This window comes from Saccharomycopsis crataegensis, assembly GCF_037102585.1.
Source record: "Saccharomycopsis crataegensis DNA, jcf7180000000084, whole genome shotgun sequence".
Classification (NCBI taxonomy): domain Eukaryota; kingdom Fungi; phylum Ascomycota; class Saccharomycetes; order Ascoideales; family Saccharomycopsidaceae; genus Saccharomycopsis; species Saccharomycopsis crataegensis.
In genome coordinates, this window is record NW_027043829.1 from 1,022,735 (window position 1) to 1,046,959 (window position 24,225).

At 38.6% G+C, this 24,225-nt stretch overlaps 7 protein-coding genes across 7 annotated transcripts; 3 read left to right on the forward strand and 4 right to left on the reverse strand. All coding sequences in view use genetic code 12, as the record gives it.

Moving 5' to 3' along the window:
* Positions 1–178: 178 nt before the first annotated feature.
* Positions 179–3,839, reverse strand: TCB1 (tricalbin; the record flags this gene model as incomplete). Its single annotated transcript, XM_064997076.1, has 2 exons — positions 179–3,712; positions 3,819–3,839. The coding sequence occupies 2 exons, from the start codon at positions 3,837–3,839 to the stop codon at positions 179–181; spliced, it is 3,555 nt and encodes a 1,184-aa protein (XP_064853148.1).
* Positions 3,840–4,330: 491 nt separating this feature from the next.
* Positions 4,331–5,485, reverse strand: DASC09_034780 (TauD/TfdA dioxygenase family protein; the record flags this gene model as incomplete). The annotated part of the gene is made up of 1 exon (XM_064997077.1): positions 4,331–5,485. The coding sequence occupies one exon, from the start codon at positions 5,483–5,485 to the stop codon at positions 4,331–4,333; it is 1,155 nt and encodes a 384-aa protein (XP_064853149.1).
* Positions 5,486–7,343: 1,858 nt separating this feature from the next.
* Positions 7,344–9,143, forward strand: DASC09_034790 (MFS transporter; the record flags this gene model as incomplete). Its single annotated transcript, XM_064997078.1, has 1 exon — positions 7,344–9,143. One exon carries the CDS (start codon positions 7,344–7,346, stop codon positions 9,141–9,143), a length of 1,800 nt encoding a protein of 599 aa, XP_064853150.1.
* A 772-nt stretch (positions 9,144–9,915) lies between these two features.
* On the reverse strand, positions 9,916–12,426 carry BIR1 (survivin; the record flags this gene model as incomplete). The annotated part of the gene is made up of 1 exon (XM_064997079.1): positions 9,916–12,426. The coding sequence occupies one exon, from the start codon at positions 12,424–12,426 to the stop codon at positions 9,916–9,918; it is 2,511 nt and encodes an 836-aa protein (XP_064853151.1).
* Positions 12,427–12,742: 316 nt separating this feature from the next.
* On the forward strand, positions 12,743–13,804 carry DASC09_034810 (WD40 repeat domain-containing protein; the record flags this gene model as incomplete). The annotated part of the gene is made up of 1 exon (XM_064997080.1): positions 12,743–13,804. One exon carries the CDS (start codon positions 12,743–12,745, stop codon positions 13,802–13,804), a length of 1,062 nt encoding a protein of 353 aa, XP_064853152.1.
* Positions 13,805–13,984: 180 nt separating this feature from the next.
* On the reverse strand, positions 13,985–17,875 carry DASC09_034820 (DEAD/DEAH box helicase; the record flags this gene model as incomplete). Its single annotated transcript, XM_064997081.1, has 1 exon — positions 13,985–17,875. One exon carries the CDS (start codon positions 17,873–17,875, stop codon positions 13,985–13,987), a length of 3,891 nt encoding a protein of 1,296 aa, XP_064853153.1.
* A 990-nt stretch (positions 17,876–18,865) lies between these two features.
* BNI1 (formin BNI1) lies at positions 18,866–24,118 on the forward strand (the record flags this gene model as incomplete). The annotated part of the gene is made up of 1 exon (XM_064997082.1): positions 18,866–24,118. The coding sequence occupies one exon, from the start codon at positions 18,866–18,868 to the stop codon at positions 24,116–24,118; it is 5,253 nt and encodes a 1,750-aa protein (XP_064853154.1).
* Positions 24,119–24,225: the final 107 nt, after the last annotated feature.

Below are 24,225 nucleotides of genomic sequence, written 5' to 3' on the forward strand. Positions count from 1 at the left end.
AAGAGGCATCTAACAATACTACAACAAATAATATTCCATCGCTAGGTACAAATTCATAAAGATAACTTTGAAATAATATGACGTACACAAATATATAATAAACTTTTTTTTTTCTTTTTTTTTATTACACCGAGAAAGAGAACAGTAGAGATCTCAAGCTATTGAAGACTGTGAATTCCTAATCCTTTTTCTTACCAAAAATAGTGTTCTTCACCTTTCCAACAGCACCAATACCGCCACCAATAGTACCACCAATAATTTTAGAGCCACCAGCTACAAAGGTTTTACCTGTGTCGAAAACAGCGGTATCAAGAGATCTTTCAACCTTAGACACAGGAATGATATAACCTTCTTTGAATTTGAATGTCAAATAAACCATTCCACCGTTTGCTTCACCATGTTCACCTGCCAATTTGATTTCAACGTCGGTTTCCGAGCCATCAGCCTTGATCTCTGAAAGTGGGAAATCAAATTCTCCCAATGGGTCGTCTTGACCGGAACCAATATCCCAATCATAGACCGCCACTTTAAGGTAGGAATAGTATCTATTTGATATTTCAAATTCCGTGGATTCGTTCCACACTGGATCAAGGGTCTTCTTTTTTGTCTTTGTTTTATACAACTCTTCCTTTGCTCCATTCAACAAAAATTTAACATATGGATCGGACTTTCCGTTAGTATCCGCGGCGATCAAGTTCGCAGCGCTCTTAATTTCCATAGAAACGGTACCAGAAGAGGAGATTCTATCACTTTCTGGCAATTCACCACCATTCAATGGGATAAATCTGGTGGAAATCTTAATGGAGGAACCGTCGTCCAATTTCAATTCATATGGCTCATCATATGAATTCTTCAACAAAGTAACAGTTGGAATAGTAACTTCAGCAAGAGATTCTTCAGCACGGTTGTGATCTTGCTCTTCGGCAATTCTAAAATGCGCTTGAGACCAACTTAAATCTCTAATGACCACATCACCAACCCCTCTAAATGCTCTAACTGAACTGATTTTAGGAGAGGTGTATTCTGCATACCCACCGGCATCAAAGAATGCTTGTAAATAGCCTTTCTTATTGACAAATTTCCCATCGAGAATAGTGAAAACAAACACACCAGATTCACTTTCCACTAATTGATCCAAAGTAACTCTCTTCTTAGTAGTCTTGCTGAAATCAGACACTGGGTGAGCCAAAGGAACGGATTCATCAAACATCTCCAATTCTTTCTTGGCCGCAGCTTCAGCATCACGTTTCTTCTTTTCAGCGTCCGAGAGCTTAGCATCAGCATCTTCCTTAGCCTTGACCTTTTTACGTTCTTCCTCAATACCTCTTGCTTCTTCAGGAGACAAAACTTCTTGCAATGGGTAGAAGCTGATACTGTAAGTAACATTACCTTTTGAGAATTTTCTAGCAACTAATCTGTTAGTTCTTGGTTCCTTATCATTATAAATAGCCAAGTTACCCTTTTCATCTCTGGAAATAATGTCAGACAACTTCAAGTCAAAAGAGCCAAGAGATCTATCAGCACGGGTTTCGGTATCCATAGCTTCAATAGTAAGCTTTTGATTAACGGAAGTAATAGGGACAATGAGGGCTTCATTCCAATTTGGATTGGTCGTAGAATCTCTAACTGTCGTTCTAGCTTTAGCAAACCCATTAACAAGCACTCTAACATATGGATCAATAGTACCGACTGTTTCCAAATTACGCAAATCTCTAGCATTGTTAACCACGACCTTAATAACACCAATTGGCTCAGTATAAGTAGTAGCACCCGAAACTTTTTCCATCTTAACAGGTGACCAGTAACCTTCAATATTAAGTTGACCTGAACCTTTTGAAAATGGAATAAATGGTCTTTTAATCACGGTTCTATCAATCACATCATTAAGAGTAGTATAAATAGAGTCAATTTCTTTGCCACTGGCATCCTTTAGAATGATAGTGGCCCTAGCATGGGCACGGTTGGTGACAACGTATCTACCAGTAAGGGAATAAGATGGATTATTACTCTTTTTGACAATCTTGGAAGTTGCAACGGATTTATTATTGATGCGCAATTCAACGGAGGTAGTGAGTGGTTTTTCAGCATCAAAATCAGCACCTAAAACTTCAATTCTGGCAACACCAGTATTCAACTCTGGCGGAGGTTCAGTGGAGCCATCAATTAATCTCTTTGGTAAAATCACTGGCTGATATTTAATGCTAAAAGAAACATCACCAACTGGTCTATTATTACGAAAGAAGCATGTAGAAATATCCTCTTGAGTTAGATCAGATTTAAGAGACTGCATATCATAGTCCAAAATACCAATCAACCCATCCTTTCTATCATCATTGTAATCATAAATGGCCATGCGCATAGGATCTGTCAAATTTTTAACTAACACAAACAAAGTCTCGTCCCATTTAGCAACATGCGTGTCTTCCAAAGTACTAGTCTTAGCAACAACAGTCGACCCAAAGCCAAAAGTGATATAAGGATCAATAGTGTTATCTAAAGTACGGTCGAATAATTTAATATTAGAAGCCTTCTTCACTTGAATGGCTAAGATACCAGCCGCAGCATTAAGATCACCAGCTAATAATTGCTCAACATTCAATTGGAAAGAGAAAGGTGGCAAAACAAGAGGGCCAGCATATTTACTAACCATTTCGTTAATAAATGGCCATAACCCAGGGAATGAAAGGACCTCCCAATTAATCGGGGTATCACCAAACACTTTGGAGACAAAATCAAACATCGGGAGTTCAGGTAAAGAGACGTTAATAGTATCAATATGTGGGAAGCTCTCCATCATGTGAATTCTGACTCTTACAGTTGTGTTGAATGCCACATTCTTCACAACAATAGGCAAGGAAATTCCAAATAATTTAATCTTGACCACAACTTTTTGATTCACCCGGTTCTTCAACTGCTTGTAAGTCAAATCATGGTGGTCATTTGGAGTGAAACTAACGCACCAATCCATAACCAAGACATCATTAGAAGTTTCTGGTAAAGTTTTCACGGACTCAATTCTAAATGGCTTAGATCCCAAGGTAATGGTATCAATCCACACTGCTTTGATGAAGGCTGGTAAAGAGCCAATGGAAGAGGCAATGATCGGATTAGCAGTATCAGCAACAGTTTGACAAATGTATGGCTCGAGGAAAATCCAATACTTATCGAGCAAAGCATTTAACCAATCCATGGTTTCATAATCAGTTTCAATTTTCTTAACGGACATTTCTCTTTGGGTTTCCTGTTTAATAACGGTTCTGTACTTTCTAATCTGAGTTCTGTAGTAAATTGCTGTGAATAAAATAATAAAGAACACAGGACCAAGAGAGAACCTAAAATGACCAAAGAACCAAGAAAATAACCCACCAATGAACAAAATTGCCACATTATGGAACCACTGACCATAAGCAATGTCAGGCAAATAATTTTCAAGTAACGTAGGGGTAGAGAGCAAATCATCCAATTCGTCTTCTTTGGTCAAAGTATCATTTTCTCTCCATCCAGATACTTCTTTCCAACCCCTAAAAGTTGCTTGCACTGGGACACGTTTGATTTCTTTTTCTACTGGGTTCTTCTCATCTGCTTTAGCCTCATTTCCAGATTTAGTCTCTTCGACTTTTTTTTCTTCAGGTACTGCTTTCTCAGTAGAGCCATTGACCTGTTGTTTCACCGTGCTAGTCACAACAGGTCCCTCTTTGTTTGTCACAGCCTGCTAATTTAACATGTCAGTACTAAATTATATCATTATAAGAAAATCAATACGCAACTGTGTGTGGTAATAACGGTTGAGGCAAAGAATGGAGGGAAGGTGAACTTACCGCTGAAGATTCCTCGGACATAATTTCAAGATCACTCAGATTCAACAAATATTTCTGAAAGTGATAATCTTGAAGCGTAATTGAGAATCAATTTCAACAATAAATTGGAGGATTGGTATTATATTGCTACAACTAGCCAATTTCAAGGGTGGTTTTCTTTGCGAAATTGGGTTGCGAGAGGCTGGTAAGTGGAATTGGCGGGTAACGTTGCTGGAGAGCGACTGACTACAATAACTATTGCTTTATACTAGCTAGAGAAGAATATATTCAGTAATAATTATTACGCTATAATAAATAGTATAGTGCAACAGCAAATATATCAAGACGGATCCATGATTGCAACAAACCTATTCAATAAGGTGTTTGGATGCCCAAAATTATATTCCGTGCTTTGGTGTTACAGTGCTGAATGTTGTGTTTTCAGTAAAAAAAACACATAATTTTTTATATAAACTCCAAATGAACAAGCAAACAAAAATTAAGCTATACAACTAAATGAATACAAAAAAGAATTAAACATTTCTTACTTTAATATCAGACGCTACCGGATGGCCCTCACAAACAGGATCTTCACCAGAAGCAATATTACATTGATGCATGAGTCTCTTGTCATCTTTAGAAAACTCACCAGTAACGCTATGCCATAACTGTCTGTTGGAGAAAAGAACCAAGTCCCCAGCAGTCCATGAGTGAGCATAAACATGTTTTGGAGCAATAGCAGGTCTCATCAAACGATACACTTCTTGACGAGATTCTTCCAATCCAAGACGTTCTCCAGTCTTGTTACGAACCAAGTTGAAGATGCAACAACCATGTACTTGCAACGAATGTTCACCAGTGATTGGATCAGTCCATACAAGAGGCAATTTCTTAACCTTAGATTCTTCCCATTCTGGGAGCTCATCAAAGGAAAGTTCCTTACCCTCAGAAACCATAGTCAAACCATCACTAGTTGCCTTGGAACGGCCAATGAAAATGTAAGGATGAGGAGCGTAGACAACAGTGGTGTTCATGGCGAGTTCCTGGTCTCCTTTGGAAAGGAGATTAAAAGCAATTGCACCAGAAATAAAAGCGGTGGCACCTTTTGTCAAAGAAAATTCTTCTTTTGTGTCCTCGTAAACAATCTTCTGTTGCTCATCCGCACCAGGAACATGAATACCGAGCAAAGTAGTACATTTTGGAGGAGAAAGCTCATAAAGAGCTGAGTCAATATGCCATCTGTAGAAACGGGTTTGGCCAGCGGCAGTTTGTTCATCAGTCAAGGTATCCTTGTGGAAAGTGCGCTGGGAAGGCTGGGTGAGGTCGAAATCTTTAAGGCCATTATCTTCTTCCCAATGACCATTTCCAATAATTTGGACTTGTGGTTGAGATGGAACGGTGTGACCATCCTTCTTAAGCACCGAATCTTTGTGACGGAAAGTCTTCCCATGCCCATAGCTTTTGCCTTCCTTATCACAAGTCTCATCAAAACGGGTGGTAAGAACATATTGCGAGCGTGGGCTGAGGTTCTTTTGGTCTGGGATGACAATGACTTTGTAAGTGTGAAGGGCTTTTTCCAATAAATCGAAATCCTCCTGCCCAAGTAACGATGGATCGGTGGCATCTTGGGGAAGCTGGATGGTAGCACCAAAAGGAGCGTTGGTTAATGGAATGGCTTTAAGGGACATTTTAATAGTATTTGTGTGTGTATTTCAGATGGTAATGGTAATAACTTTGATGGAATAAAAATGTTGGAGAGAATGAAAAATGAAAGAGAAGAAAGTGATGAGAAAACGGTCTGTTTATATATCAGAAAAACTCGTCCGGCCGATAAGAACACCAGAGCTGTCAATACCGCGGATAGTGCACCACAAGACCACTGTAAATCGCAATGATCCGCGGAAGTCTGAGTGATATCAGTCCCCGGGCCTCCGAAGGAGCTCACAACCATGGTTCCGAAGTTCTGTTATCCTATTAAGGAAGAATTACTACTGCTAGTGAACGGTAGAAGAGAGAGAGAGAGAGAGAGAGAGAGAGAGAGAGAGAGAGAGAGAGAGAGAGAGAGAGAGAGAGAGAGAGAGAGAGAGAGAGAGAGAGAGAGAGAGAGAGAGAGAGAGAGAGAGAGAGAGAGAGAGAGAGAGAGAGAGAGAGAGAGAGAGAGAGAGAGAGAGAGAGAGAGAGAGAGAGAGAGAGAGAGAGAGAGCAATGCGAATCGCTAGGATTATCACTTATAACTCTACAATGAAATAAGCTATTCTACAAGGGGGTGGTAGCTCTGTGAGCATGTGGTTTCAGTGATATTAGCACAGTTACTCTGAGATTTTCCCTAAGCAATAATAGAATATTTTTGTTTTTGTTGTTGTGGTTATCTATTAATTATATGAGATGAAAGATCTTCCAATAGCAATGTGTTTGCTTATAACCAGCTTAATTATAACCCCAACAGAACGGTGTTAAAAAGATGACACATACACTCCGAAGGCAGGTTATCCTTTAAAACGTGATGAAAAGCGTGATGCATGAAGCTGTGAAGAAAAATGAGTAACATCAAAAGGATGATTCAGCCTTACCTCTCGTGCAGGTACCTGGAATATTCGCATTTCTCTCCTCTCTATCACCTGAATTTGCGATTATTTTTTTATTAAATTCAATTTTGTTAGGTTTATCCTTCCTACGGTGGCACCATAATCTGAAGTTAACCATTGACGAAAGGTCAACTGATAGCCATATACTTCAGTGAAAAGTGATTCCTTGTAATAAATGGTTAGTTAGCATTGAAGAAGTGCAAAAATGCATAGAGATAATAACATGTACTCATATTTAGATAACGTGTGGTGCTTCCAGCTGTCAGGGAAGGAAAGGTCTGCTACTTAGTGGTCCAGTAATCCCACAGTCTGCAGCGCACGTTAAAAGTAAACAGAAAAGGAGGACAACTAGTAGATTCCCTGTATGCCAGCTGAAGCGATCAAAGATGGCAACCGGTCGGCCAAGGACAGACCCTGCGACGCCAATCAGTGGCCAACAACAGCATGTCAAAACCCAAAGCATCCTTCCTTATTTGCACCTTGCGCGCGTGCAGCACCCGCATGTCGGCGAAACCCAAAATTCCTGCCGAGGCAACCGCCACGATATGCGGCAAATTAATTACTTGTATGATTGAAAACTTCAGCCGGACATGTGTAACTCAGCTCATCCATCTTTTAATATTTCCCCCCAAACAAGATCAACGACCACTCTGTTATACGCTATGCAATCTTAATGTTCCTACAGAGGATTATTCCACATACTGAAACAATTGCACAGCAGAATAAAAGAGTAAAAAAAAATAACTTCAATGTAATATTATTGTTTCCCATACTTTTGGTCCTTCATCGGCACCCTTCCGCCGACACCGACTGCATTAATTTCTATCAAACAAATCACGGAAAATTTTTACGTCGCAGTTTGCACTATATAAGACCCTTCTTTTCCCTGATAACTTAGTTTAGCAGAGGGGTGTTCTATTTGTTTTTCGTACATCTTTTATTATTATCACAAAAATTAACCATGAGTTCGCATACAGAGAGAAAATCTCTTGATAGCTCCACCAGCACAGAGACCCCTACCAACTTCACTCCAGATGGCTTGACTTATGAGAATGTTGATGCAAAAAGCCTTCAAAGAAACATGACCGGACATTCTGTTCGCTCTGCCAGCGAACTTGCTGCTATTGAAAAAATTGTTTCCCGTGTTTCTGCTCACGCTGGGGCTTTAGGTCCCCTTGAAGAACCTATTGACCACGAATATGTCAGAGACGTCTCAAAAGAAGACCCAAACGCAGATGTCAACGATGCTGACCCTTGGAAATATCCATTGGATCCTGACACTGGGATCAGATTAGTGACATTTGTCGGTGATAACGATCCTGATGACCCTAGAACTTGGGCGCCAAAGAAAAAATGGGGTATCACATTATTGCTTGGTCTCATTTGTTTTGTCGTTGCCTTTGCGTCTTCTGTAATCACCGGTGGAATGGAAGGTCCAATGATTAGCTTTGACGTCTCTATGGAAGTGTCAATCTTGGCAGTCACTTTGTTCGTCATTGGTTTTGGTGTCGGTCCAATTGTTTTCTCTCCATTATCAGAAGAAGTCGGTAGAAGAATCATTTATTCTTCCACTTTATTCTTGGGGGTCATTTTCATTATCCCATGTGCTGTAGCCAAAAATATCGGTACTTTATTGGTTTGTCGTCTTATTGATGGTATCGCGTTCTCCGCCCCAATCACGCTTATTGGTGGTTCTCTTTCCGATATCTTTCTTTCCCACGAAAGAGGTGCGGCAATGGCAGTTTTCTCAGCTGCTCCTTTCCTTGGTCCAATCATTGGCCCACTTGTTGGTGGTTGGATCTATATACGTGCTGGCTGGAGATGGCTTTATTGGGTTATGTTTATTCTCTCTGCAGTGGTCTACGTATTTGTCATTTTTGCCGTTCCTGAAACCCATCACCAAACCATTCTTAAAAAGAGAAAAGAAAAACTTATCAAGCTCACTGGCGATGATCGTTACTTGATCCTCAAGGACTTGAAACCTCGTACTGTCAAAGAAGTTGCCATTGAAACTGTTTCTAGACCGCTCATCTTATTGACGGAGCCAATTGTTTTGTTAATCACTATTTACATGTCTGTAATTTATGGTCTTCTTTACATGTACTTCTTTGCATTCCCAGTGGTCTTTGGTGAAGGTAAGGGATGGAATGATGGTATGGTTGGTCTTATGTTCATCCCGATCGCTATTGGCATTGTCATTGCCAGCGCTGCTTCTCCTTATGTCAACAAAATGTACAACAAGTACACTGCTGTATACATCGCTCGTGGGGAGATTCCTCCTCCAGAATTGCGTTTGATTCCAATGATGATTTCTTGCTGGCTTATTCCAATTGGTCTTTTCATCTTTGCCTGGACCTCATATACTCGTCTCGACTGGGTGGGTCCTGCCTTTGGTGCTATCCCTTGTGGCTGTGGGTTCTTGCTTCTTTATAATTCCGCCAACAACTACATGGTTGACTCGTATCAACATTTTGCGGCTTCTGCTCTTGCTGCTAAAACTTTGGTCCGTTCAATCCATGGGGCCACATGTGTGTTATACACCGTTCAAATGTTGCACCGTTTGGGCTACCAATGGGGGATTTCCTTGCTTGCCTTCATTTCATTGGCTTGCTGCGCCATTCCTTATTTCTTCTTCTTTTATGGGGCAAAGATTAGAGAAAGATCTAAATATGCTTACACTCCAAGCGTTGAAGAGTACATGAAAGCCAACACCGTGGCGACAAAAGTTTCCAGTGATGACGAAGAAAAGAAGGTTGAATGAATGAATCAATCTTACTATTTCCCATATCATAAGGACCACCCAGCATTAATCAAAATGCAACATTCTTTTTTTTTGTTTTTTGTTTTCCATCTTCATTAATTTTTTTGAAGCCAGTAAAGAAATAGTTACCTTTAGTTACCCAAAGCACCGCTATTTTTCCTTACCAACTTTCAAGCTGATGCTTTCTAGCTTTCAAATGCTGTTCAACTTGCTTTCAATTCCAAGATAACGTACTGCCATTCATTTTTGATAATTCCTCTCCTCCCCCTCCCACTATTCCTACTTCCGTTGATACACTCCAGAAATTGTACTATATTTCTACGGTATATGAATAATTCCTTTGCCCAGAAAGATCAAATCTTTACACATAATACCATAATAGTCTAATATAATATTTTAATTTTTTATGTTCTTCATGTAATTATTGACCTTATTTTGATTTCGAGGCAAGTTACGCCAGTGGCTTTTTTTTTTTTCCACTGAATAAACCAAAAGAGTCTTGATAATATCAGTTATACTTATATTATTATCTAAAAAAAGTAAAAAAAAGACGTCAATATATACCTTGTAATTGAAAATAGAAAAAAGAAAACAAGTACCGAAAATAATTAAACTAGTAGAAAAAAAAAACAAGGGTATCCTTAATCAATATTCATCAGAAAAAAAAAAGAATGCGTAAGAATATATAAATAATCATAGCATGAAATCATAACACCATAATAAAGTAATAAAAATAAATAAATGAAATAAAATAAAAAAATAAATTTCGTAGTCACATTTTCATAGCAAAATCAATTGCTTGCATACATCCTTCTTCAAACTCATTGATCATGGCTTCACATTTCAATCTCAATAGCTTTTTGCATTGTTCAGTTTGGTACTTCACCCATTCAGCAATAGTCATGTTCAATTCATTTTCAGGTACTTGGGAAATGAATGCTGTGAGGATACCTTCTACATCCTCGCTCAATTGGTAATCTAAATTTGCAATAGTTTTCAAGAAATCATTAGCCTTTTCAAGATCCTCATACTTATTAGAAATATCACTTCTTTTCTTTGGAACCCAAAACGGAATACAATCAACATCTCGAAGTTGAATTTCCTTCTGTGATGGGGTAGTAGGAGTAGAATAATTGCTGATTTCAATTTCAGTACCTTCAGCAGTAGGATTAAATAAAGGAGTGAAAACTGCAGGAGGTTGTGATTTCAGAGGAGTTTCACCATTTTCCAAGTTCACCTCATCATCACCCCTTTCACAAACAGATACACTAACGTCAAAGTCTGAATCATCATAGTTCACGGGATTGAATGAATATTCCCTGTAATCTAATTTTGAACGTTCCTTTGATTGTGTCTTGTGATTTTCTATGAACGATACGTCTTGTGGTTTATGAATTGAAATTGGCTCTTGTACTGGATTTGTGACAATATTTCCCGAGAGCTCATTAAAACGCAAATTGGAGGAGTTCAAGGGTTTATCCAAATCAAGAGGTTTAAAAGCGTCGAAATTGGTTTTAGAAATAGCGATAGGAGTGCTACTTGAATATAATGAGGGGTCCTTTTTATCCGGAGAAATTAAAGCAGAGTCATCAATGATGTCATCTGGATCCAGATCAGAATCATCAGCCTGATCTGTAACATTTTCCAATGGTTGTTTAAGGTCAGCCAATTTTTTTATTTCCATATTTTCATTTTCAAAATCTGATGAAACATCAATAACTTTGACATTAGGCTCTTCAAAACTCGGTTGCACGACTTGATCATCAGAATAATCAGCATAATCAGCGTAACCTTCGTCAAGATTATCTTGATCTTCAATATTCATCGGCTGATGGTCTGATTCCTCATTGCCATGATGAGATAGAGGGTCGTTTTCGGGATCTCTCATGGTATTCGGTTTCAAAGGTTCCTCATACCTCTCCGAAACGTGTTTTTGAGCAGCATTTTGCTTCTCTGTCAAATAGTTTCTGCTAGATTCACTGAGCACCCCTAAACTTTGAAGTTCGCTTTTCTTATCGAGTGTGCCATCATGGTCACTATCTTTATTAAGATCTATATCCTTCTTCGAATTTTTTTTCTTCTCAACTCCCTTTGATTTCGTGCGCGTTTCCTTTTTTACAGATTCAGCTTCCTCATCACTCTTGAACAAAAGTCTCACCTTTGTCTTCGGCTTTTTTGATGACTTTTTCGAGGATAACGATTTGAGACTATTAGACGACTTTTCCTTGTCGCTATTCAAACTTGAATTATATTTTTGTAGACCTTTGAATCTCCTTATGGACTTATCGAAACTTACCAAATCTTCAAAATCTTCACTTCTTCTATTTTCTTTATTTGCATCAGCAAAATTGGCCAAGAACTTCAATGATTCGCTCAGGGTATCATCCAATAGTTTCCTTAACAGCTTAGATTTTTGCGAAATATGCGAGTTGTTAGAAGCAACGCGTTTAATTTTTTTGTTGAGGTTAGCTGACTTCGAAGCAATAAGCGCCCCGCTGTCGAATGATCTTCCATCATTTAGCTCCTGTACCGGACTAGATCTTTTTTTAGATGATCTAGTGACCGTGGTGGTATTAATGGTGGAAGTTTTCCCAATTACTGAGCTCACAGTGGGAGAGGTTACTGCATTCAGTTTTCCCAGAGATTCAAAGAAATAACAATTTGGCGACAACCTTCTATGCTCTGCCGCAGGATCATCTCCAGCTTGCCAATCCTCAAGAGATATTTTGCAATATAAACAAATAGCAGTGTCAGGGCTTTCAGGCATTGGGAAATTGTAAAAGCCGGCATTGATCATTTCTGAAGCTGATGGGGATTCTTTGGTCCAAGACTGGAAAAATTGTTTTCTGATCTTGTGACATTCCTTGGAGGTAGGTTTTGAGAAAAATGGAACAGAAGACCAATCATAACCGTGGCTTTTTGTGGTTGTGGTATTGATGTTATTTTTTTTCACGTAAGATAGATCCATCGCTGAACCAGTAAAGGCATCTCTGTCTGACCAAGCTTTATGAAATAACGCAAACCCACACTTTGGACTCATAAAAAGATGAAACTCTGCAATATTATCAGCCTTCTTCCAATTCCAATCCCTTTTATGACAGCAAGTGCAAACCACTTGATCCTTCTTAGTTTTTGTAGGCGCAAAATAAAATCCAAACCTGGCCAACTCTTTTGCGCTTGGTTTTTCATAGGGCCAAGAGATTTTTTCAATGATCTTCTTACCAACAGTGGCCTCACTGAAGGTTTCCAACCTATCCTGTTCGAACATATTATTGGGTGGCATACTGTGCTTCCAGGAGAGAAATTGGCGTTATGGAAGATGTTTCCAAAATCAAAACAAACAATAAATAAAAATAAAAAAAAAAACACCAAAAAAAAAACAAGCATAAATAAACAGCTCCATGTGAAACATACTGATAGAGACATACATAAACATTTATTAATATACCAGTATGGCGGTCCTAAAATTTCATTTTTCTGGCGGGTAAGAAAATGGGTAAAATGTTAATCAATACATCTCATACTTGCTAGTAAAAAATTGAACCAACGTCAAGATATAAGGGCTTAACTACTGAAATATATTGAAAAGGATTTAATCGATGTCACTAACAAAAAGACAGAAAATTGATGATAAAGGATCGCCGTACCAGTTGACAGTATCCCAACTTGGGAGTGACTCTTCTTCCAGAACCTCATCTTTAATAGAACCGGCCCTTGTGCTTGAAGGTCATCAAGGAACCGTTCTTGCCTCAAGATTCAATCTTGACGGATCAATAATTGCCTCGGGTGGCACTGATAGGAAAATTTTTCTATGGAATACTCCAACACAAGATTTCAAGGACTCTGATGCGCCATTGAACTTTGTGGTGATGCCTGGACATAAGAGTGCCATAACATCAATTCGTTGGTTCAAAGGCGGGGAATCGTTGGTTACATCAAGCGCTGATAGATCTATTGGTCTTTGGGATTTAACTACTGCCAAAAGAATCAGAAAGTTTGTGGGTCATGAAATGACAGTAAATGAGGTGGACACGGTGATTAATTTCTCAAGGGATGAGCTTATTGCCAGTGCTTCTGACGATGGGTGTGTGTGTCTATGGGACTCTAGAGAAAAGACTTTCGTGGAGAAAATTAAAACAGACTTCCCGTTGATGACGGTGGTGGCAAATAATGGATTCAAAGAGCCAAATTTAGTGTTCACAGCTGGTATTGATGCTACTGTGCTAGCATACGATGTGAGAAATGCCAAAGATCCCTATTTTGAAATTGAAAGTTTGCATTCAGATGCCGTCACATCTCTATCGATATCTGAAGATAATGGCACCTTGATTTCAAACTCTATGGATAGCAGTATTAGGGCCTACGATTGTTCAATATCAAATACTGGCTCTAGAGTGAGGTCGATTATATTGGAAGATGCCCCTTCAGGAAATGAAAAACTCTTGATTAGATCTCAACTATTTAAGGGAAGTGATGATAGAAATCTATTGATTTCAGGCTCAGGAGATAACTCTGTGACGATATGGGATTTAGAAGCTTCTAGAATGTTGGGCAAATTACATGGCCATGATGGGACAGTCGTCGATATCGATATCCATCCATATGAGAGTATCGTATTATCAGGATCGACTGATGGTACGTTAATAGTTAGGGAAGTGTGAAATAAGTTTGTAATATAGATATACTTTGTTTCGATGGTGGTTTTTCTTCATTCTGTAATATATGGGATCACGCTTGATAAATAATTTACGTGTTCTATTAAGTATTAATTTAAAAGTAATGTTTATTCATTATGGAACATGTAGTATTAAAAAAATTGAGTGTTGAATTATAACACAAATCTATTCAAACCTCAATACTTTTTTAGGCTTGCGAACGGCTTTTCTCAATTCTGTCATATTACCTGTTTTGATCTGCTCATTTTCTACTCCAAAGCTTCTTTTCATAACTTCCTCCTCGTTGATGAAAGTGTTGATCTTTAGATGCGATGCATTTATCTTCTCTAAAGCTGTTTGTGTAAATAGCGGAACTTTCCAGTTCCTCATTGCACCATCTTTCATCCCAATTGGCTTCAACAACTCATAATTCTTCAATCCTTCAAGAGTAGCTTCAGCATTATCATCCTTAATATGTTGTGTATTCGAAAAATCTGAAGTATCCACAAGAATAGGCCGTGGTGGATCAGATAAAATGGCAGGGGAACTGAATTTGGCATACTCACACTCCGAGCCATCGACGGCAAGAAATTCATGGGCTTCGAAATATTGTCTCATACCATTATCGTCATACACGTCTTCAGAAATATCTGTTTCTACTTCACTTGGCGTAGAATCATTATTTTTCTTTCTCTTCTTTCCCAGCTTATTGATATCACTATTATCATTAAACGAATCATCACTATGAAGTCGACGTTTGTACATCTCTTCCTCTAGCGTCCCTTTAAGAATAAGAGTTTCGACGTAAACGTCCTTTGTTTGACCAATCCGATGACAACGCTTGATTGCCTGCGCTTCAATGGCTTTTTTCCACACAGGGTTGATAAAGTACATTCTAGTGGCACCCAAAATAGTCAAGCCATGTGCTGCAAGCTTTAGATCCATAATAAGAGTTATACCAGCCCCACGATGCTCGTCAAACTCCAAAAGTTTCGAATTGCGATGAAGCACTGGAATCGACGTCGAATACAAAATGTAATTGAGGCCAAGAAGATCAAGAAGCTCCACAAGGTAATATGCGGAATCTTCAAATTGATAGAAGATGATACTTTTTGCGCCAGTGACATGGTGGTCTAACAATCGTGACGCTAAGTATGATAATTTAGCAGAAGCAGTACCGAGAAGATTAGCATTTCTCGTTAATGAAAGGTCCTCAGGGTCACCGACTGGTGTCAGAAGACGAGGTTTGGTCTCATCGAGAACAGATGACATAAGAACAGAATCATTGAGAATATCCGCCCTTTTTCTTTTTTTTGTCAGAGTGTGATGAGGTTTAACGGTGGTCTTAACCTTGGGGTCAGGGGCCGAGGTAAGGGCCTCAAGATCTGTTATTTCTGATCCATCAGAATCATGTTTCTTTACAAGTTTTCGAATCTTCTTGTCTTGAGTTTTCCAATACCCTTTCCAAAAAGTTTTTGAGTACTCAGAAATACGTTCCTTAAGTTTCCCGTGATCTTTAACAAATCTATTCTTGAAGAAGAATTTTTGAATAGAGTTGAGCTGCATATATGGATAGACAGATACTGTGGGATCGTTATCAAGATAATCAACACAATAGTTTTTCGCGTAGATACTTGGCAATCCTTCAACAAAAAAAGACATTTCATGGAGCGATGCATTAAGTTTCCAAATCTTGTTATCAAGAGCAACATGTGCAGCATCAATACATTTTCTGAGTAATACTCTATCACGCACTGTATGATGATATTGAGAAGAAGCCCCTTCACGTTTTTTATCTAGGGCGGTTTGGCAAATCTTTACAAGGGTAGTGATATCACTTTGGGAGAACCCGACCCAGTGAAAAGTACTGCGTTGAAGATTAGTAATAAGTCTTTTAAGCGATGATCGATTGACAGGATGAAACATATAATCTTGATCAGTTCGTTCAGATGTCACGGCGTTTGCAGCAAGTACAGCAATAAACAAATTAATTGAAATCTTATTATGAACTGCCGGTTCGACAAATACCGCCTGATGATAAAGAGAGGGAAGAACAATATCCTTCTCCACAGTTTTGATAGAATGACGAATGAGTAAGTTAGTCAAAAGATTTGAAAGAGACTCAACTGAGCCATATGAAAGAGTGAGGAACGGCTTAATGAGAGTACGGGTGAAAAGAGATGCATCATGTGCCCAAGGTTCGATTTTGAAGAAATTGGAAATAACCAATCCAAGTTTATTTAAATCGTCTTTTGCAGAAAATTTTCGCTTAATGGCATATTCTTGATGTGTACCTTTTTCAGTATCATTTGAGCCTCTGCTATCTTCTGACTTCTTCGAGTGTACCTGTTCGGAAACGTGTAGCTTTGTCAAGCCTGAAGTAGGAGTACCACTAACAAGCCAACGCCTTTCAACGTGTAATTCCGATGCCATCTGAACAAGTCTTGTGATCTTTGAGCTCATAGTGTGTCCTTCATCCACAATAAACCGCTTCCAATACACGTTTTTCAACGGCGAATCACTATCAAAAGATTTGACAAAACTTGATACCCCCATCAAAACCACATCATACTTAATTAGCTCTTGAGCACTAGGAAATATATAGTCAGCATTGACAGAGCGAGTATGATAAGGAACATAGAGAACAGAGAGATAGTCATCAAAACAATGCTTTTTTATTTCAGATATCCATTGATAATACAAGTTATTTGGGACAACAATCAATGTTGCCAGGGAGAGGAAGAGGGTTCTATCCTCGGAATATTGAGGGGCAAGTCTGGTAGATTGACGGCGATTTGTAAACAAGCTCTCCGGTATTGTAAATGTGGCGGGATGTTTCAGTAAAAGCTCAATACACGAGGATGGTAAATATTCCACGTATTGTTTCCAGGCAATTGAGTTTTTGTTAACAGAATTAGCCGCTATTTCTGATAATTTCTTAAATCTCCTATTTTTTGACATTGGGTAAAATCTTTGAGGAATCCTGGAAACCTGAGTTTTGGTTGAACATACAAGCGCGAGACAAATACAAGTTTTGCCAAGTCCCATATTCTCTGCAAGTATCCCCCCGCGAACAGAATCAAAATATTCAGGCACATTTTTGAAGCAGAAGTCCAGGAGGTCCAAATATACATTTCTTGAAGAGTCAAAGCCAATATTCTCATTTTTAAGGATAAGGAATTTCACAAGATTCGGCATGAGATGCTTAGAAGGCGCTAGCTCCTTGATAATCATTTCACTGACCGATTGCTTTTGATAGTTGTATAGGTTGCTTTTAATACCCGGAGTATCATTATTTTGGACAGCAGATATTATCTCTTTGAGCTCGCTATCTTGATGAATTAACTTCTGCATCTGTTCATGATTAGAGTCCAGGAAATCAATATTATCATAGATGTCTAGAAGAACGTCTTCAATGGTTTTGCCGAGGACACCATTTATCACATCAACTTTTTCTATAGCAAATCTAATTGATTCATGTTTGATTAGACGATGGATATTATGATATAAACTGTTGTTTGCGCCAAAGTATGGACCGGAACCCAAGAACTTTGATGAAAAAGGTTCCCATGGTTTCAAGCAAGGGAAGATCAAGAGATTATTAATAAACACATCTTCAAGGGTATCAATATCCCATGATTTTCCTGAGAAGTCAAGGACTTGAAAGAGATCTGACATGATTTTCCGGTACTTGTTTTCATGCCATTGCAAAGCCTTGCCTCTTCGATATCTGTATCTGAAATCCATGATGGAACTTCTCCCTTCACAATCTGCCGGTATAACATAGATCCTGGCAATAATTATGGATTCAGAATGAGGCAAAGGAAAATATTTATAGGTGACTCTAATGTGAAATCTCTCAACCAAGTAACGAATGTCCATTAATATGCTGGAAAAATTTTGAGGAGCATCATTGCACAACATAGTGTACCGGCGGTTATAGTCGTGAGGAAATGTTAGCCATCGCCAACCGTCTGGAGCTAAACAATCAAAATTGAGACGTGGGGCATTTCTCAAAACAATAGTTCCCAAAGGTATTAGGTTGTCTAGGTTTGACAAAGTGTTAGTAAGCTCCATGATCTAAACTCCTTTAATGCTTCTATGTTACATGTGGTTGTTATGGTTTATATTTTTTCCGGGTTTAAATCGCTTCAGCGTCCACACCAAAGATGCATATTAATACATAATATCACATATAATCATCTATAGATCAGGTTTTTATCAATTGGTAAGAGGTAGAAGTAGTTGTGAAGGGTTGGGTGTGATGCTCATTTATTTTTCTATTTATCTTCTGCAAACAAGAAAAAGAAAAGGAAAAAAAAAAAAAAATCAATCTTTTTATTCTTCAAGGACTCAAACACTACTAGTCTTCAGTCTTGAAAAAAAAAAAGAAAAAAAAAAGAAAAGAAAACGAGAGAGAGCAGTTAGACCGCAATCTGTCAAGAAAGATTGATCTCAGTGTGATTTATAATTGCATCAGAAAGTACACATCTATTATACCCTGCTCATTACCTCATGGCTGATTCCACCAGTGATCGTTGACACAATTTTGCCCGCAAAAACGAGATCCCCTGTTAACACGTGACAGAGTGATAATAGGAGTCCTCTTAGCAAAAATTGGTGAAGGACCTTTTTTTTTTCTTCTTTAATTAAGACAAGTGTATTTTTACTACCCAAATCACCCACCGCGTTCCGTAATAACCAGCACAAACACAGGATTCACAAAGAAGAGCACCCAGGGATATCTCTCCAATATTTCCTGTATCTTCAGATATCCATTTGGTCTTTACAGGGTATCCTGCAGAATTGCTGATTTTGAATTCGGGATTTAAAAAAAAAGAGAATATCACATCTGATTTTTGATCAAACGTGGCGAGCTGAGTCCGCTATTGCAACTATTATATACCAATCTATTTAATACCCATTCTCTTTTACTGATCTGAATCAATCATATCATAACGATTCAAATAAAAATTGGCTCGCAGACACGTTAAAGAGACTTTCTTTTTTTTTTTTTTTAGTTTCGTGTTCCGGCGTTTTTTTTCTGGTACTAAATAAATCATCACAATGAATTCATCCAGACAGGGTTCCAGCTCCCTCTTTTCAGGACTCAAGAAACTTGCTTCAAGAAATGATAATGATGGTGATTCCGTGTACTCCTATGACAAGAGACGTCAACCCAGTATTTCCTCATCTTTTTCTTCACTCTCAACATCAAATCTCTCTCAACATGGCCAATCCTTACATACAATTGACACTAAGCATTCAACAGCTCATTCACCACCTTCACCACCCGGTCATCGCTCTTCAAACTTTACCCTCACATACAAAGATATCAATGCTCTTACTGATATTAAACCAATTCCGTCAGTGAAAACCCACAGCACCAATAACTCGTACCAAAGTTCTAAGCTTGGTAATCTACGGAACCACAGTAATTCACATCTTCGTGCTGCTAGCACAGTATCTACAAATGCTACAGATTTTCAACTCAAAATGCCTGAAGATCCAGCAGAAATTGAACGCAGGTTTAAGGAACTAATGGCAAAGCGCGACTTCAAGAGTTTACCACAAAAAGCCAAGGATGAAATGCACAATTACAGTCCTGCGAAAAAATGGATGCTCATTTATCAAGATGCATTAGGTGATTATCAAAAACAAGAAAGAAGAACTAAGAAAGGGGAAGAAAGTGTAACACCAGAGTTCTACGTGAAAAAATTGATCGATAAGACCATTACCTTACAACAGTTGAATAATCTTTGGGTCTCTCTACGTACGGAGCCTGTTGACTGGGTCAACAGATTCATTGAAACGCAAGGAGAAGTTGTTTTGTGTAACGTTTTACAACAATTGCATACAAGAACAAGTCACCAAACTATGTCTGCAGATGAGATGTTAGAGCGCGAATTCTCTTTGATCAAATGTGTAAAGGCTATCTTGAATATTGGGGAAGGGGCTGATATGGCGATTTCCTCCAAAGTTTGTGTTCCTGCAATCATGAATGCTTTGATTTCTCCAAAGTTGATAACAAGAAAGACGGTCACCGAAATGTTGATCTTTTTAGCTCACTGGAAAGCTCCAGAGGGTTACAAACAAGTTTTGGCAGCCTTAGGTAACTTGAACGGTGATTCCATATATCCTTATATTAAGGGCATGGATAAGTTTCTAGGAAAAAAGAAAGATAGAAGAGAAAGCCACATGAATGGAAGCTCTTCGAAAAAACCACGGATATTTGAAGAATGGTTTCATGCAGTTAGCGAAACACTAGATGGCCGTGGTAAAATGGGATCTCTTGTGGGTGCCTCTGAGGAGTTCAAGGCTAACGGCCAATCAGGTGAAACTCAACTTCTGGAATATGTCTTGGCAACAATGTTGTTGATCAACAGTATTGCTACGGGTGGCGAAGATTTTAGATCTCGTACTCATATTCGCGCAAAGTTCAGAGGGGCAGGCGTTAGTAGGTTGTTCAAGCGTTTCCAGGAATTAGGAAATGATCGAGTTGACGATGCAATCAGGGAGTTTGAAGAGCAAGCTGCTATGGATTATGAATCATTGGTGAAAGCTGACAGAGTTGGAACAAATGTCAATATGAATGATCCAGTGTCTTTGGTCAACCAAGTATGGCATAAAGTTAAAGGCAGTGAAGCAGAAGGTTATTTCTTGTCAACAATGCAGCATATGTTTTTAGCTCAAGCCGATCCAATGAGAAGCAATGATTCGAAAGAATTATCAAAATCATTCAGATTAATTGATGGAATTGTGTCTGGTGTCTCTATGCATAACACAAGCTCTGATGAAGAAACTTCTATCAATATCGCTATTCAACGAATGTTTTCCGGTTTACAGAGTGATGAAATGGCAAGAAGAGCCTTACAAGAAGCCAAAGAGGCAACAAAACGTGCAGAAGAGGCTCGCGCTCAACGTGACGAGTTAGCAAAACAATTGTCTGTGGGTGCAAATGGCATGCTCGAGAAATTGTCAAAAGAATTAGAAGAGCAAGAGATTGTGTTAATGCGCCAAAAGCGTATGAATGATCAACTAACAGTAGAACTTGATGATTTGAAAAGACAACATCTTTCTGATAAACAGCAACTGGAACTTGAGATGCGTGAATTATTCGTTGCTATTAATGGTAATAGCGCTATTGACCAGCCTAGCGGTAAGAATGAAATTTTATCTGAAATTCAAAACAGGTTGATGGAGAAGCGTATTGGCTACAAAAAACAAAGCAATACTTGGAATAAAACTGTTGAGCCAAATACTAGGCTCAGATCACTTCGTGATCAAATGGATGATTTGGGGCGTCAAGCTAGAGAATTGGAAATGACTGATTTCCAGACTCACAAGAAAGAAGCGCCACCAATCAGTTTTACTTCGCCAGTTTTGTATCAGCAAACTCAACCTAGACCAGTGAGAGAGGATGATTTGGATAAGCTTAGCAAGCTCAAGAAGAAGTTAGAAAGCTTGCAACAAGATTCTAATGATATCATCAAATATTCTTCTGATGAAAGATTTGCCGAGATCATGAGACAAAAGAAGTATATGGCATATGATCGTTTGAACCAGTTAAGTAGTTCATTCCAAGATTTCAACATTGATTTCGATATTCCTGAAACCGCCGTTGATAAAAGAAACTCCTTGACTTCAGATTTCAAGAGCAAATTGAAGGACGAACTAGATGAAGTTCAGAGACTAAAGATGCAGCTCCAAAAACGTTTGGAGGAACTTTCAAAGAATGCCCAAATCTCAGAAGTTGATGAGGAAAATAATGAGCTGTTCCAAAAACTTGAGAGCAAATATATCGGCGGTAAGTCTACACAACCTTCTATCGGTGAAGTTCTCAGTGGCCATACTATCTTACCGGAAGTTAAATCTGGAAAAGCAAACGAGGCCTTCAATTCAGTTCTTTCAGAAATAGTCAACAAAAAGGCAGGAACTGCGGCGCCAGTAGATATTTCAATTGGGAAGCCAAATGAAGCTAAACCAGTGGCTGAAGATAAATCTCCAGAACCTGTGCCCGTAAAAGGCTCATCAGTACCACCACCACCACCACCACTACCACCTATGCTACAACCTCTTTCTCCGGAAACCAATAAATCACCACCTCCACCCCCACCACCTATGCCCCCAATGCTCTCACCAGTTCTTTCTAAGGCCGGTTCACCACCACCACCACCACCACCTATGCCCCCAATGCTTTCCCCAGTTCTTTCTAAGGCTGGTTCACCACCACCCCCACCACCACCGCCATTACCACAAATGTTGTCTCCAAAATCACCACCATTTTCTCCTAACTCTCCAGTTCCTCCACCATTTCCAGTTGGTAGTGCAAAGTTTAAGAGAACCTCTATTGGTATCGCTACTAATGATCCTTTCATTAATTATCCTCGTCCAAAGAGAAAATTGAAACAGTTGCACTGGGATAAACTTGATAATACTGATAATTCTGTTTGGGATGGAATTTCAGGTGAAACATTTGCCAATGATCTCTTGGATAAGGGTGTCTTTGAGGAAATGGAAGAAATGTTTGCTGCTAAAGATGCCAAGAAACTTGCCTCCAAAAAGAGCTCTGAGGTCAATAAAATCACATTTTTGGCTAGAGATATTAATCAACAATTTAATATTAACTTGCACGCATTTTCTAGTTTATCCGATGAGGATACGGTGGATAGAATATTGACTTGTCATAACTCGGTTCTAGAAAACATCAATGTTTTAGAGTTTTTATCAAAACGTGAAGTTGTGGAAGTTCCAAATAATTTAGCCAGAAACTTGGAGCCATATAGTACGGATTGGAATAGAGATTCTCAAAAGAAGCCAGATAAGGATCCAAATGAATTGCAGCGCGCTGATAGAATCTATTTGGAGTTAATTTACAATTTACAGCATTACTGGAGCTCAAGAATCAGAGCTTTGCTTGTTATTACCACATTTGAAAAAGATTATTCATCTTTGGTAACGAAATTACAACAGGTCGATTCTGCTGTGGAAGCTGTTGAAAATTCTGATAATATTAGATATGTGTTCAATATCATTTTGGCTTTTGGTAATTATATGAATGATGCAGGTAAACAGGCTCGTGGTTTCAAGCTTAGTACATTGCAAAGATTGAGTTTTATGAAGGATGATAAAAATAGTATGACATTTTTGCATTACGTTGAAAAGATTATTCGACAAGTCTACCCCCAATTTTCTCAGTTTTTGGAAGATCTCAAGCCAGTTTTACAAGTTGCGAAGCTCTCCATCGAGGTGTTGGAAAATGATTGCAAAGATTACTCTAACTCCATTAAAAATGTTGAAGATTCTCTTGATATTGGGAACTTGAGCGACCCTACTTTATTCCATCCTAAGGATCGACTTCTTGCCAATGTTTTACCTTCATTACCTGATGCTAGAAGAAAGAGTGAGTTACTTGCCGAACAAGCAAAGATTATTTTGAATGGCTTTAATCGCTTAATGACTTTTTTCGGTGAAAATACTAGTGACAAGTTTGCACGCGATTCTTTCTTTGGGAAATTTGCAAATTTTATACACGAATATGAAAAGGTTCAAAAAGAGAATTTAAGTCGTGAAGAAGAACTTCGTGTTTATGAGCAAAGGAAACAAAGTTTGGAGAAGTCTATGGCAGAAAAACAAAAAAATAGTGCTGCAGATGCTCAAAGCAATGCGGTTATGGATGATTTGCTAGAAAAACTTAAACAGGTTGGCCCTTCCAAGGGTGATCCGTCATCAGCACGCAGAAAAGCACTTGCTAGAAAGAAATTGATGGAAGCTAAGAAGAGTATTTTGGATGTCACAACATCAGGATTAGGTATAGCTGCCGAGGAGTCTGCTGAGAACTCTATTGATTATAGCTCTAACACTACCGTATTGACCATTGATGATTCAATAAAAGAAGAAGATGAGCGAGAGGAAGATGCTGGTAAAAAAGAGGAAGCAAAGCATGAAGTGGAACATAATGGTGATGAATATGAGGAAGTTGGGAAACAAGAAGAGAAAAGGGATGGTGAAGAAGAAAAATCCGAAGAAGACGAGGATGAAAAAAACAGAAAAGAAGAACTGGACACTAACAGTGATGATAACACTGATAAGAAAGAAGGAGATGACCATGTAGAAGATGATGACGGGGAAGGTGGTGATGATGTTGGTGCTAGAGCACGAAACTTGTTGAAATCTTTGAGAGGATCTGATATTTCACCAAGTTTGGGTGGCGAAGGGTTGACTGCAGCACAACAGCTCAGAAAACAGAAAAGATTAGAGAGATTACAACAAAAACAAAGCCATCTGGAAGATGAAAGCAATGAGAAGGCAGAGAGTTAGATTTTATTGATTCTGAATTTATAGATTTTTGTGGCTTCTATTTTGTCATGAAATATTTACTTTTTTAGTGGTTTTTTTCATTTCTCCAAAAGTCATTACCATTAATA